This window comes from Mastigoproctus giganteus, chromosome 10, assembly GCF_048544385.1.
Source record: "Mastigoproctus giganteus isolate SK-2022 chromosome 10, ASM4854438v1, whole genome shotgun sequence".
In the NCBI taxonomy this organism is placed as follows: Eukaryota; Metazoa; Arthropoda; class Arachnida; order Uropygi; family Thelyphonidae; genus Mastigoproctus; species Mastigoproctus giganteus.
Genome location: NC_143584.1, coordinates 41,208,373 through 41,223,091, shown reverse-complemented (window position 1 = coordinate 41,223,091; position 14,719 = coordinate 41,208,373). Strand labels below are relative to the sequence as shown.

At 35.8% G+C, this 14,719-nt stretch overlaps 1 protein-coding gene across 3 annotated transcripts in view; it reads right to left on the bottom strand.

Moving 5' to 3' along the window:
- Nucleotides 1-14,719, bottom strand: part of LOC150078996 (kinesin-like protein KIF21A) — a 755,520-nt gene that overhangs the window by 16,159 nt on the left and 724,642 nt on the right. For all 3 annotated transcript variants that reach the window (XM_090383539.1, XM_090383541.1, XM_090383540.1), the window contains 2 exons: nt 9,787-9,907; nt 9,440-9,610 (listed from right to left, as the gene is read on the bottom strand). In XM_090383539.1, the coding sequence (XP_090239665.1) occupies nt 9,440-9,610; nt 9,787-9,907 (292 nt within the window). The remainder of the gene's footprint in view (nt 1-9,439; nt 9,611-9,786; nt 9,908-14,719) is intronic.

Genomic DNA, 14,719 nt, shown 5'->3' with positions numbered 1-14,719 from the left:
TACTATCCAAGACATTTTACGTTCATTTAATAATACTCATTCTAGACTCCATTTAATAATACTCATTCTAGACTCCAAGTTACACTGGAAAGGAAGGATAGTATACAAAATACTACACCAACCAACAATAGTAATATCAAAAAATACTTTATTTCTGTCCCATATGTTGAACAGTGGCACAAACAGCTTAACAGATCCTTTAAAGATACTGAATTTAAAATCGTGGCCAGGCCAATATGGAAATTACGCACTGCACTGAACAACTGCTCGGTCCTTTCCTCGTTCGCAACACAAATTAATGACCTAGTATACAACACTTCTTGCCGTGATTGCAACTCGTCTTACCAAGACGTGTTATTCAACATGCGGTGTCAGTTTGTGCTTCTCGTTCAGCAGCATCAGAATTAGCCTTTCACGTCGTTAATGAGAAAAACATTTTCTTTTATTTAACGAGACCAAAATACTGTGTCCAATGTAATTATACGCGACTATTAATTGCAGAAACCGTAGAAATTAAATTACATGAGAATTCTGTTAATGTTCACCGGCCATATCTGATCTCCAATTCGTGGGCTTTTACGCACATGCGTGAAGACAAATAATCCCTATTTAAGTTTCATGTTCCCTATTCGGTAATTTTCATTCCTGTGATCACGACATACGGTCGAAAAGCATTGTCAGCTTCAGGAAGGAAAATCCCTTTACAATTTTTTTGTAAAATTCTTTTAATTAATTTTCTTATTTTTAATTGCATTAAATTGATTTTTAATTGTTTTAAATTGATTTTTAATTATTTGTTACTGTAATGTAATATTTTCGATTTTTCGTTTTAATTTCCGGAGAGTATCATACGGAAGTGTTCTGCGTACTATACTGAGGTAAACTTCTCTTATTATTTTACAAATAAATCATTAAATACTTTCAAACAGCATCCTCTTGAAAGAAACTTCAATCATAAACAAAATTAACTGTGTACTGTATAATATAATAACTACTTGTAATAGTATTCTATTACTAATTTTGTTTTTCTAAATCTATACAGAGGACATAAAACAACAGGAAGATTACTCATAAATGTAATCACAATGGTAGGTAATCAGTATGCAATAAAGACTGTATAATTTATGTCATGTATATGCTATACTGTTTGCCAATATGTGTAAGACAAATGGCTGGTCCACAGTGCATATGGAACTGAGACACTTGGGAGTGGGAGCAGTTTCTCAGAGGTTCTGATGATTTAACCCGGTTTGTTTGCCTTATGTTTATTTCTGATAGATTCCAGAAGAAACAAACAACTGGTCAAGTTGAAAACTTGACAGAACAGGATGAGTGCTTTACTCTGTACTTATCACAACTTGTTTGTTTGTTATTTGGTTTTTAGGAGCATTAGCAACCAAGGCCATATTGCTCCGGGGATATGCGGTAGTCATTCCCTGTCCTTTCCGCATCCTTCGTATTTGGTGGTCACGGGCTCGAACCCTGGTCTAATCAAAAAGGGTGTGCTATGCACTGCTGCTCCTACCACCTGGCTATGGAGGTGCCTATCACAACTTGTAAGGCGCTTGGGAGTCAGTGTATAAAGTACAGGTAACCCTCATTATAACACGTTATAACCCGTTACGTTCCAAAAGCTAACAAAAATATGCAATTTTTTTTTTTTTTAACTATCGGAAACTTAATTTTTATAGTAGTAATAACTTAAATAGTAATAACTGAACAAATGTCTCACCTTACAAACTGTGATACTTATATGTGAGATAATGTGCATTCATTTAATTTTCTTCCTCTTCATCGCTGCTAAGCACAGTTTTTCTGCAGCATATAGATTTCGTGTACCTTCTGCACTCTTTAAAAGTCAATTATTTTTTATGGTCTCAAATAAGTTCAATAGCACAGAACCTAACCCAGGGATATCCCAACAAAATACAGTGGATCCCTGCTTTAAATGATATGTGAAAATTGGAAGAATATTTTCCAGTTAGCAAAATAAAAATAAATTTATGCTTGCATACATTGCTTAATTAATACATACTATAATATGTACATACTAATTGATATTTCTGTTCACTGACTTTTTTTTTTTTTGTAAAATTTAAATCAGTAAAAATTATAAGCAATTAATAACAACAAAGAACATGGTACGCACAAGATGTAACAAACACAATACGAAGTAATGAGTTTCTGAAAATTTATTTGTTTTTTATATGATTGAATATTTCATGGAAGGGGAAACACATTTCACCATAATAATGTGAAAACCCACACAATTCCAGCTATTGATACTATAGCAAATGCAAGAAGATCGAGTTTACTACCCGTTTATAATTGATTACACTAACAGAAAAGACCAATAAACCAGAAACTGCAAATTGTTTTTATTGTTTTGATTAGGTTAGGAATTGTTTGAAATTGAGTACACACTGAGTACTCAATTTCAAACAAGTGATGGTTACTGCAAGTGGCTTATTCATTGCTTTAATAAACATTCTTTGTTGTACAGAATGACCATTTCTTAAATCTTTTATTTTAGAATTACACAGTTCAGTATTTTTTGGAAATTCTAAATTATATTTTCCATGCCTAGTTTCAAAATACTTCTCCACATTTTCATTTATTTGGACTTTCTAATGTAACTTTATGAACAATCAATAAATATTTACAGTTACAATCAGCCCATAATCTCCCTTATAATGGTAAAGTATGTGCATACGGAAATGATTGCACGTGCAATATAGTATGGCCAACCACCAACAGATTCCATCACAAGAATGTGAATATAACGTACCTATACTTTATTAAAACATAAGATTAACAACATTATTGAAGTTAACTTTTAATGTGAGATGTACTAAAAAGCATGCTGTGATAGACTAGTTGAACTCCTGTTATACAGCAATTTTTACAGAATATTTCACTTTTGAGCATTGCTAAAACAAACAAAAATGTGTTTCTTATTTGACATAATTATATCAACAAATGTTCCTTGAATTATATAAAAACCAAAGCACTGAAGGAAGGATCATTATTACAGAATACTTTAACCCTTTCTGGCCCGATTTCATGTCTCATGCACCATCTTAAAATTTCTCTTCAAGTTCAATGTCACATATTATGATGGATCATTCTGTTTTGCTAATTATACAGCTTGTTTTCTACTCTTCTGGTATAATTACTGACCTGCTTTCTATTTATATTTCATATAAACAATTTGATGAGCTAATTGAATGTTTTCATTCAATTTTTAATAGCTGATGGCTGTAGTAGTTTTGCCTCATTTTTATTGTTCACTGTCTATTTACTCTCTGCCAGAAACAATGTGTTTAGCCAAGGCATCAACATCTTGTAAAGGCCTTTCTGATGAAGAAATTGAGAAATTGTTAGAACTTTCCAATCAGAATTTGATTTACTTTTGTCTGATAGTGAGGACAATATTATTTTTGATCCCAATGATTGCAGCAGTGATGAAGAAGTTGATGACAACTTGTCAATCAATGCTGTTGCGGAAAATTGGAGACCAAGCAAGGTAAATTATGCTTCATTCAAACATTTCCCTTTCCTGTTTTGAAAATTGTGGATTTTGTTTGACTAATTGAGTATTCTGAAAACTGCACTTGAGCATTTTCAGCTTTTTTTTTTTTTTAACCAATTCTTTGAAGAAATTTTTGTCAAAACAAATTATGCCAATGAAACCCTTCAAATAAGTTACTTTCTAATTGTTCTGTATGGTGCAACTGGGTTTTGGTTTCAATAAATGAACTAAAGCCTTTAGTTCATTTATTTGAATTTAAATTTTATTGTCTGTCTCACAAACAAGAAAATTCAAATAAGAAGAAAGGCTGTGCAGTATGTAATGACAGAAGGGTTAAGTGTGAAAGAAAACCAACAGTTTGGTACTGTAAGACATGCTTCATGTCTCACAGTACCAAAACTAGGTACTGTTGTGGACTGCATCCTGGTGAGTGTTTCAAGAAATACACTAAAAATCATATAAATAATTAAAATATCTAAAATGTCTGAAACTTTTTTAATGTTTTATCAATCAGGTAAACTTTAAAATAATTTTTCAAGAGCTCATTAGTATTAATTTTTTTCATTTTTACGCTTGTCTTCAAAGGGCTAAGGAATAAAGTTTTTTCTAAACACTGCTTAGAACAAAACTTCCTGAATATTAAAACCATCTTTTTTTTTTTTTCTTTTTTTTAAACCCCTTCTTCCACTCTCCACATAATTTCTATTATCCTTGTTATACTATCAAGTATATCATGCACTTGATTGCAGTGCTGACAACTAGTCATTTGGAAAAAATAAGAAATGATACAATCTCATACTAGACAATACTTTATTCATTCTCAACAATGTGAAGTGAGCACGTGCATTAAATATTAGTTATACGTATGTAAATGAATAAATTACAAATATGATACTGCTTAAAATTAGTGAATAAATATCTAAATTTACAATTATTTAGACATTCAGATGTGTATAATGCTATCTTAATTTATTTTTAGCATTAGTGCTAAAGCATATGATGTATTTTTAGTATATGATGCAAAAAAGCAAGCTGATACATCAGCCAAAAAAAAAAAAACCACTTCCTGTTTCACCCATCCAGTCACTCCAAATGTTTGTCTACTAGTTCAGCCTTAAATTTATTTAAGCTATCCAGTTTCTAAAAAAGGATGACAAATCCTTCCCATCCGTTTATCATCTCATTGCCCTTACTTCTGCATTTTTTAAAGTAATGGAGTAATCCACTACCCACCAATTCCTAAACTATCTTGATTCCTTCCATCTGATCAATGATCACCAATATGGATTCCGTCAGTGTCAATCTACTTGTGATATACTGGTTTATGTTACCCATCTAAAGATAAATTCATTAGAAAAGTTATGTGAAACTGAAGTAGTTGTTTTTCACACTCCAAAGGCTTTGATCATTTTCGATATAAATAAGCTTCCATCTTATGGATTGCTGATTGTGGTTTGTAACTGGGTATCCAGTTTTCTCTCTGACCACTTACTGTGGGTTATGGTAGATGGCCCTCTATTTTCTAACTTCTCCACTAATTCTGGAGTTACCCAAGGTTCAATCCTTTCTTCACTCTTTTACTCTTGTATGTTAATGACTACTTTCATCCATTGACTCAAAATCCAATCCATTGTTTTGCTGATAGCACACACTTTGCAGTTTGAGAAAGCTTGCCAACAAACAGCTTCAACTCCTTAAATATCCACTAACCAATTCCTTCAATGCTCCAGTGGGACAAAGATAATATAGTTAATTACAATCCTAAAATGACTCATCCTGTGTTATATATTGCAAAAAGGATTCTTCTGCTCCTCTGCCTTGAATGACAGTCAGATTTCTAGACAAGATCACATATTTCTGTTAGAGATTATTCTGACTTCTAATCTTTCTGCATAATCATATTACAAACTTTGCTTCCTCTGCATCTAAAAGACTGGATTTTCTCTTCTGCTCTCAGAATTATTCTTCTAAGCCTCTACTCTCACTTTATAAATATCAAATCTGTCCTAATATGGAATACTGTTCCCGTGGTAATACCCCCATAATCTCCTCAGCTTCTAGACTCCATTCAAAAGAGAGAAGTTAAGTTAATTAATGACCTCTCTCTTATAAAGTCTCTCATCTCCTTGTCTCATAGATGTTCTCTCTCTGTTGCATGCTTTTTCTGCAGATACTTCCATGGGTACTGTTCTTCTGAATTGGCTGCTCTAATTCCAGCCCCCTCTTCCAAACATGTGCCTCGAGAAGTCAACATACAGTAAACCCTGGATTTAATGGACCCTGATAATATCTGAAGTCCCTAATAATGGACTTCAGATTTAATGCACCGGACAAACAATAATACTGTAATGTACATATTATCTTGACCATATTATTTTTTTAGGTTATACAAACCTCCAATGTTATTATTAATTAAAAAAGTAATAATAATTACCTATTTCCATTATTGTTTTGATAATCAAAGAAACTCTTAAAGACATTATGAATCAGTTGCCTGTTATTTACACCAGTTCAAAGAATGCATGGTTTACTTTGGAGATTTTTTCTGACTGGTTCTTCAACCACTTTGTCTCTGATGTGAGGTGTTCCAGACAGATGTTCTGAAAATTTCCCTCAATAATGTAAAGGCATTATTGCTTCTTGACAATGCCCCTGCTTATCCTAGTGCTGAGAAGTTAGTAAGGATGGCAGAATTAAATGTCTTTTTTTGCCTCCTAACACAACTTCAGTTATTCAGCCAATGGACCAGGGAATAATTGCAGCATGCAAGAGGCTGTAGAAGAAGAAGAACTTTTTGGAAGAAGTAATGGTTGCATTGGAGGATGAAGAAGATGAAGACAAGAGGAGCCAGGCCACTTCAGAATCTATCAGCATACAACATTAAGCTTGCACTCTTTAACGTTGCAGCTGCTTGGAAGGAGATGAAGACTATGACTTTGGCAAATGGTTGGAAGAAGTTGTTGTATAATATTGAACCGGATTTGGATTTTGAAGGATTTGAGGCAAATGACTTTCGGCACCCCTTGTAAATGCTGGCAACCGGGAAACAACTGAAGATGTTCTGAAATGGCTTGAAAATGATGGAGGTGATCCTGGCTACCAAATCCACACTGAAGAAGAAATTGTGGACGACATTCAATATGGTAGGTGAGGCAGGGGAAGTTGTTGTTGTTATTTGGTTTTTAGGAGCATTAGCAACTAAGGCCATATTGCTCCGGGATATGCGGTGGTCATTCCCTGACCTTTCCGCATCCTTTGTATTTGGTGGTAACGGGCTCGAACCCCTGTCTAATCAAGAAGCGTGTGCTACGCGCTGCTGCTCCTTCCCACCTGGCTACGGAGGAGGCTGAGGCAGAGGGGAAGAAGAAGAAGATACTGAGGAAGAGCAAATTACACCAACATGGCCTACACTGTCTGAAATGAGAAATCTCATGGACATCACCATCCACTACATAGGGACATCTTCTGACCCTGAAATTGTCCCTTACTATGAACATTTTCGGCAGTTCAGGGTTATCATTATTAAGAAACAACATCAGAGTGGCAAAAAACTGAAGCTGGATGCTTTCTTTAAGCGAAATTCACCGACTCCCACTCCTATTTCACTCCAACTGCTTGTACATCTCAACCAGCTACAAGAAAACAGATGACACCAGTGCCTCCATTTGTGAACATTTCAGAAGAATCTGAAGCTGAGGATTCCCCTTCACCTCTACCTTCAGATACTGAATAACGACTACTGTACTACTACCACTATGGTCACGGCAAAATACTCTTCTCAACTACACTGTCAAAAAGGTGAGTAAATATTACATATTCTTTATTATAATTTAATAATTTTATATTGCTACGGTACTGTATATTGTACTAAAGCTTTTTTTTACATTAACAACAATAAAAAATCCCCCCCCAAGTTACATTTGATTTAATGGACTTTCGGCATTAACAGACACCCCCCCCTCTCCCCTATTAGTCTGTTTAATCGAGAGTTTACTGTACATTTACTGTCAAACTCACAGAACCAACTTTTTTCTTCCTCATTTATCCTTTCAACTTAAGTTTTTTGGAGCAACCTGCCTTCATACATACTTTCTGAAAATTACAATTTGCAGATTCAAGTCTAATATCAACAAGTAACTTCTTGAACTCCATGCACACGAAGTACTAAGTACTATAGGTTTTCATACCTTTTGAGTATGGAGGTTTCATAAAAACACAAATGACAAGTGTGTTGTCATAACTAAACAAAAGACTTGTAGGTTTTGCATGGATTAGATTGTAAACAGAAGAGCTCCAACAAATTCACTGATAATTCCAGTGGTGGCCATCTTGTTTCGGGATGGTGGTTCAGATTAGAACACCCGCAATGAAGGGTTTTCTATTTTGAACCTTCCACTGAGGAGAAATTTTTTTCTACTTTGCAGGTGTTACTATTCACAACAAAGAATATTCTAATTCTGATCAGTTTTCACTTAGATAAAATGGCAGCTATCTACCATTCAGTATAATTTATTTTGTAATGATGAAAGGATGTTGAATCTTGAAGAGGTATCAACAGTTATCTATGTGCCTCAAAAGCTATTTGTCTCAGTATTAGAGAAACAGTACATGTCCTTGAGTTCAATACATGTCTAAATATTTGAACGCAAGAAACAAAAAAAAAAAAAAAAAAAAAAATCTTTTTTCCAATTCCCATGGGGTGTTTTTCAGATTTCTGAAGTAATGATCACTGGGAAGTGGGTGTGCCCTGTTGGGGAGGACTACTCTGGGAATCTGCAATATCTCAGTGCAGCAATTGCTTTATTAAACTTGTGTACCTGTGATTATAAGCAGTGATAATTCATGCATTAAGAATCTGCAGCTAAAAGAACCACTAGATGTCAGTGCTTCAAGCATATTCATGTGGAATTTACTTAAAGGTGAAAATACAATCCAGGGTATGGAGAAGAGTTTCTGCTTCCACAAAGGAGATTGCAGTGATCTCAGGCAGTGTTTAAATTCTATACAGTGGGTCATCTAATGTTGTTACCAACAACAAATTTTAAATGGGAAGCATTCAGGGAAATAACCATAGAAGCTACTGCTTTTCATACCAACTAAGAATTTCCATTCAAGGCTTAGAAGTAAACAGATGTCGGATGAACTATTGACACGTCATAGGAGAAAAATGCATGTGTTGCATATAAATTATAAGGTGATGCAGACATTATGTTAGATATAAACTAGTCAACTTTTGCCCATGGCAAAAGTTGATGTTGAAGAAAAGATGTTTTCAGAGCACAGAAGGTGATATTGTACACATTGGCACTAATGACATTAAGGGCAGGTGATATGCAGACTTACTTACATAACAATTCTGGCAGCTGGGCACACTCAGGGTCCTGAACTGGATATCATCATTCTTCTCTTTCTCTTCTACTTCTGACTCTCTCTCTCTCTCTCTCTCTCTCAGGGTAATTCAAAATTTTTTTTTTTTTTTTTTGGCTGGTGCAGCATAAGCCTCAGGCTTCCTTGCACCATATAGCTAATAATAATAACTTCCACAACAGATGGAAGTCTCTTCCAGCAATCAACTACCTGCTGGCTAAAAGCAAACTTCTGCACATCTATTCTGCACCTATTTATAGAAAGCATTACTTAAGATACAATTCAGTACAAGTAAAACAAATATAAAGAAACAGCGAAGTCCACTTCTTTTTTCTTAAAAGAGTCATTTACTTTTGTAAAAATGAGGACACTAATGATACTTATTACACTATACAAGTAGGTAGTGTATTTCATTATGTTTTTCCAATATAAACTACAACCTACCAGTTTAATTCAATACTTTTAAGTATGTTTAGTCCTCCCACAATGACTACATTATGTTTAGTTTATCTGTATGCATTATTCATATAATCTACTAACCTGCGTTAAAGTTTTAGCTGATAGATCCCATTTTTTGATGCACATATCCTTTGAGCCAGAGAACAAGAAGTCACCACTGAGAGCGAAACATTGGATGCTGTCATTATGAGAAGGCACTAGGTTTGCTTTAGGAATATGAACCCGTGAAATGTCATCCATTACTTCAAATATCTATCAAAAAAGATAGTGTAACATATTATAATATGATATTGTTTTATCCCTTACATACAGATATCTCTCTCTTCACCCCCCATCAATTCACAAAAATGATTGTTAAAGTTTATTCATTCATACTTCAATTACAAATACACAAGGTGCTATTATCACTTAAAGAAATGTATATATACCTTAATATAATGATCCTTTGAACCAGTAACAACCAGATTATTATCCATTCCAAGGTCATCCACTGCTAGACACATCACTGCAGCTTGATGTCCTCCACTCAATTTTCCAGTACTCTGGAACCTAGGTAAATTGATTTTAGAATTAGCCATAAGTGTAAATATTATGGTCTAGTACAAACATACACTGGTAACCAAAAGCTTAAGGTCAAGCTTACACACTTTGTGTTGTGTTGTGTTGTGTTGTGTGTGTGTGTGTGTGTGTGTGTGTGTGATTCAGTTTATTGCAAAGGGGAAACAAACATACTCCAGAAATGAAACACTGCTATAGAGTTTACATTAATAGAACAAAAATTTAACATGTAAAATACATTTACATTTCACTGGTAATCACTACCTTCAGATTTGCTATGAACAACTTTACTTGTCAAACATATAAACGATGAATTATATTTTTAATCTCTCCATTGAGAAAGAAAAAAGAGTTAATGGAGCTCATAATTTACATAAAGGAATTCTCCAATGAATGATTGATCAAATATCAAGAGTAGGAGACTGGCAGAATTACTAAACAAGTACAAGTCACTGTTGAAAAAAAGCCGTGATGTAGGGTTGAAAATGAAAGTGTCTGCAATTCTGCCCAGACACGATAGGAGGGAGTATATGATGAGAGCCTTGTCGATCAATTTGCCCCCCTGGAAAGATTCTTCAAGGCTCAAGGAGTAGAATTTTTTTCAGCCTGGACTGTACTTGTTAACATGAGAGACTGCTTCATTGCTTCTACAGGGATGGGATACACTTAAATAGAAAGAGTGGAAGAATATTTGCTGATGCTATTGAGGCAGTGTTAGGTGGGTCGGAAAACTACTAGCTTAGGGGGGGGGAGACAAAGACTAATAGATTAACAGTAGTCACTGGCAGAGGTGAAAGAGATTCTTGCACTGCTTCTATTGGAATGAACAGAAGCCCGAAAAACAAGATGCAGAATATTTCAGAGACTGCTGGGAATCATTACGGTACAAGTAAACACATGGGTTGTGTTAGGGTAGCTAAGAACAGAAACAGGTGCATGTAAACTTGCGTGGACACCAATGCTAGGAGTTTAGTAAATAAATTTGATGAATTTGAGGTATTGCTCAAAACATCAAAGGCAGATATTGTTGGGATATCAGAGACGTGGTGTCACACAGATATAAGGAACACAGAACTGGAATTTGGGGAGTACAACGTCTACAGAAAGGATAGACAGGATAGGAAGGGAGGAGGGGTTATGCTATTAGTTAAGAAACACATGAAATCCAAGGAAGTGAAGCCAGTCGACATTGCTGGACAGTGCAGTGTTGAGTCAGTTTGGTGTGACATAAGCATTGGGAGATAAAAATTGAGAGTAGGAGTGTGCCATAGGCCTAATGACTCTGATGAGTATAATAAGAAAATGTACAAGGAAATAGAGTGGGCCAGTAAATCAGAGAGTCTTATAATGGGGGATTTTAATTTCCCAGATACTGACTGGAATTTGGGGGCTGGTCACTCACACACTAGCAAGTCTTTTGTGGATTTATTGGATGATTGTTTTCTACATCAGCATGTTCGGGAGGCAACTAAAGGGAGTAATACTCTTGATTTGATTATCCGTAGTGATTCTTCATGCATTAAGAATCTGCAGATAAATGAACCAACTGAGAGTAAAGTGGAGGAGAAATTGTTGAAGATAAAGACAAGAAAGGCACATGGGGTGGATGGGATCTATCCAGTTATATTAAAGGAGGCAGCAAAGGAAGTAAGCAAACCCTTAGCCATAATTATGAGAACTTCCTTGGACTCAAGGGAGGTACCCACAGACTGGAGATGTGCAAATGTGACCCCAATTCACAAAGGAGGATCAAAGGCTGACAGAAGTAATTATAGACCTGTTAGTTTAATTTCTGTTCCTGGAAAATTAATCGAGGCACTGGTTAAAGAAGCACTGCAGGATCATCTAGACAAGACTTCAGTTATAGCTCAGACACAGCATGGTTTTGTTAAGGGGAAGTCTTGCCTGACCAATTTGATTGCATACTATGATGCAATCACAAAAGAACTGGATGCAAGGAATAACTTTGATATTATATACTTAGAAAGGCTTTTGATACTGTTGCACATGGAAGACTGCTGCACAAATTGGAACAGTGTGGCATTGGAAGCAAATTTTTAGTTTTTAGTAATTGGTTATCCAGTTTTCTCTCTGATCGCTCACTGAGGGTGATGGTAGATGGCTCTCTGTCTTCTAACTTCTCCACTAATGCCGGTGTCCCCCAAGGTTCAGTTCTTTCCCCCACTCTTTTCCTCTGGTATATTAATGATCTTCTTCCATTGACTGGAACTCCTATCCATAGTTTTGCTGATGATAGCACATTGCATTCCACTTTCCATTTTGAGAAACCTTGTCCTGCTCAATCGGCTTCAACTTCTTGAAAATCTGCTACCAATTCCTTAAATGCCAATCTTCAGGTAATTCTCCAGTGGGGCAAAGACAACTTAGTTGATTTCAACCGTTCTAAAACTCAGTCTTGTCTTATATCTCACAAAAAGGATTCTTCTGCTCCTATTGTTTATTAAATCAATTAGTATGGGAAAGTGATCACTATGAAGTGGATTGTTGTTTATTGTCCACTTTAGAGTAGGATAGAGGGCTGCTGAACAAATGGATAAGTCTACTCAGTATTAGTTCCAGAAGGAAGGTGAACATATGTAGGTGACACATCTTTTAGAAGAAGATTGCTAACATCGAAATATTATTCAATTTTCCTCTTTGATCAATGAGGTTGTTACTCAATAATGTGCGTGATGACCATTTAAATCTCCCAGAATGAGGAAAGGTGTGGAAAGTTGGGCTATGAGACTATTTAGATCACTTTGTTGGATGGTAACTTGGTGGAATGTATAAGGAGCAGATTGTAATATGGATGTCAGCAGCTATGTGGACAGCTACTGCCTCAAGGGAGAATTCAGTGCTTGGTAGGAACGTGTGGGTTTACTAAAAGAGCTACACCACCATGTGCAGTATTTTGATGGGTTCTCTCTTTTCTAAAGATATTGTACTGAGACAGTTTTGGTGTATCTTGAGGTTTTAAATACATCTTTTGAAGGCACAGACATATTGGTGTACATTTAGAGGTAAGGTCGTATAGGTCATTAATAATGACAATAATTCCACTGAATTATTGTCTTCATTATTTATCCCTTGTTAGACTTTCCGAGTGTTTTCGTGTTGCTGAAGTTCTCTGTTTTTCACTCTTGTTTTTATCTTTTTTTGGAACGAAGGGTTTTCTTGTCTCCACGTCTTCTTTGACAAAAAATTTCTAGGACAGGATCATCTGCAGATTTTTCATTAATATCCATTTCCTGTTGGTGACTGGGGATTATGTTTTTTTTTTTTTTTTCTTTGCATCTTTGGTCCTGGGAGTGGAGGTTTTCAAGTGGTATGGAAATTGGCATATTGACTGCTTGAGTTTGTGTTGCACTTACAGGGTTTGACTTAATTCGAGAAAGACTCTTTTGGGAGTACTGTTAGTTTAGTTTGCAATGTGGTTGATTAATGTTTTTTGGTGATTTGGGTTGGGAATTCATAGGTCTGTTTGTATGGGTTGGTGGTGACACTCACTTTGCTTCTTGATAGGAAACATTATGGGTTGTTTTATATTTCTGAATAAGATTTTCACTTTTCCAGCATTCCCATGTTCTAGCAGAGGAGGGGTGGCCTTTTTTGCAATTTGGGTATACTGGCTGAGGAGCAGAACGGGCTTCGCAGTTATGTTCTGCTGACCCACACTTTTCACAGGAAGAGGTTTTGTGGCAAGCTGTCCGGGAATGTCTGTACTTCCAACATCAGAAACACTGTAGTGAATTTGGAATATATGTCATAACAGATATCCAGCCATAATGGATGATGGATAGTGTGGTGTGTTAGAGATCATGATAAGACTGCATGTAGGGGTCAAGATGGCATCTTTTCTGGTGGAGATTCTCTTGACTTGAATTACTCCTTGATCTTCTTCTAAAGTTCTTCTTAATGCTCAAAAGTTGCTCTGAATGTTTAGCATTAGAAGTCTCAATGAGAATGTCTCCTGACCTAAGTCTTTTTACAGACTTTGGAGATCCAGCTCTATTCTCTAAATTCCTTTTGGACTCTAAATGGTGAGAAGTTGCCAATTGCATTTTCACCAGTTAAGTGTATGATTAAGAAAGTTGGAATAGGGTAGGTCTCTGTCTCAGTTTTCAGGCATTTTGCAGCCCAGACACACACCCCATTACTCATGGTGTGCTCTTTTTGGCCCTGGAGATTGCCTTTTCCTCCGAGGTTACCAGCTCCACCATGTGGAGAGGCACCTCCGTAGCCAGGTGGGAAGGAGCAGCATTTCGTAGCACACGCTTCTTGATTAGACCGGGGTTCGAGCCTGTCACCACCAAATACGGAGCATGCGGAAAGGTCAGGGAATGACCACCGCACCGGAGCAATATGGCCTTAGTTGCTAATGCTCCTAAAAAAAAAAAAACAAATAACAAAATAAAAGCCATGTGGAGGCAAGAGTGGCGGCATCTAATGACCCAAACAAAGAAGAGAGGGTTTTTTATTTTTATTTTAGTTTTTATTTTTAGTTTTTTAGTTTATAAACTAAAAATAAAAAGTGGCTAAAGAAAGGTGATTTTCTTTCTTTAGGTTACATTATTTGAATAGATGTATTAATTCTAATTCTCAAAAGTTACTTGTGAAACCCAAGAGAAACTTATTTACAGTTAAGTGTACTAGATAATCACTATGAAAAGGTGCTGTGGTCACTAATATTGCTTGGCACTAGGGGGGGGCCCCCCATACTACAAGACATTCTAATGGTACTTTAGAGGAAATGTTTTCAAATCACATTAAGTCTTGTTTTGGGAACATAAATTAGCCACC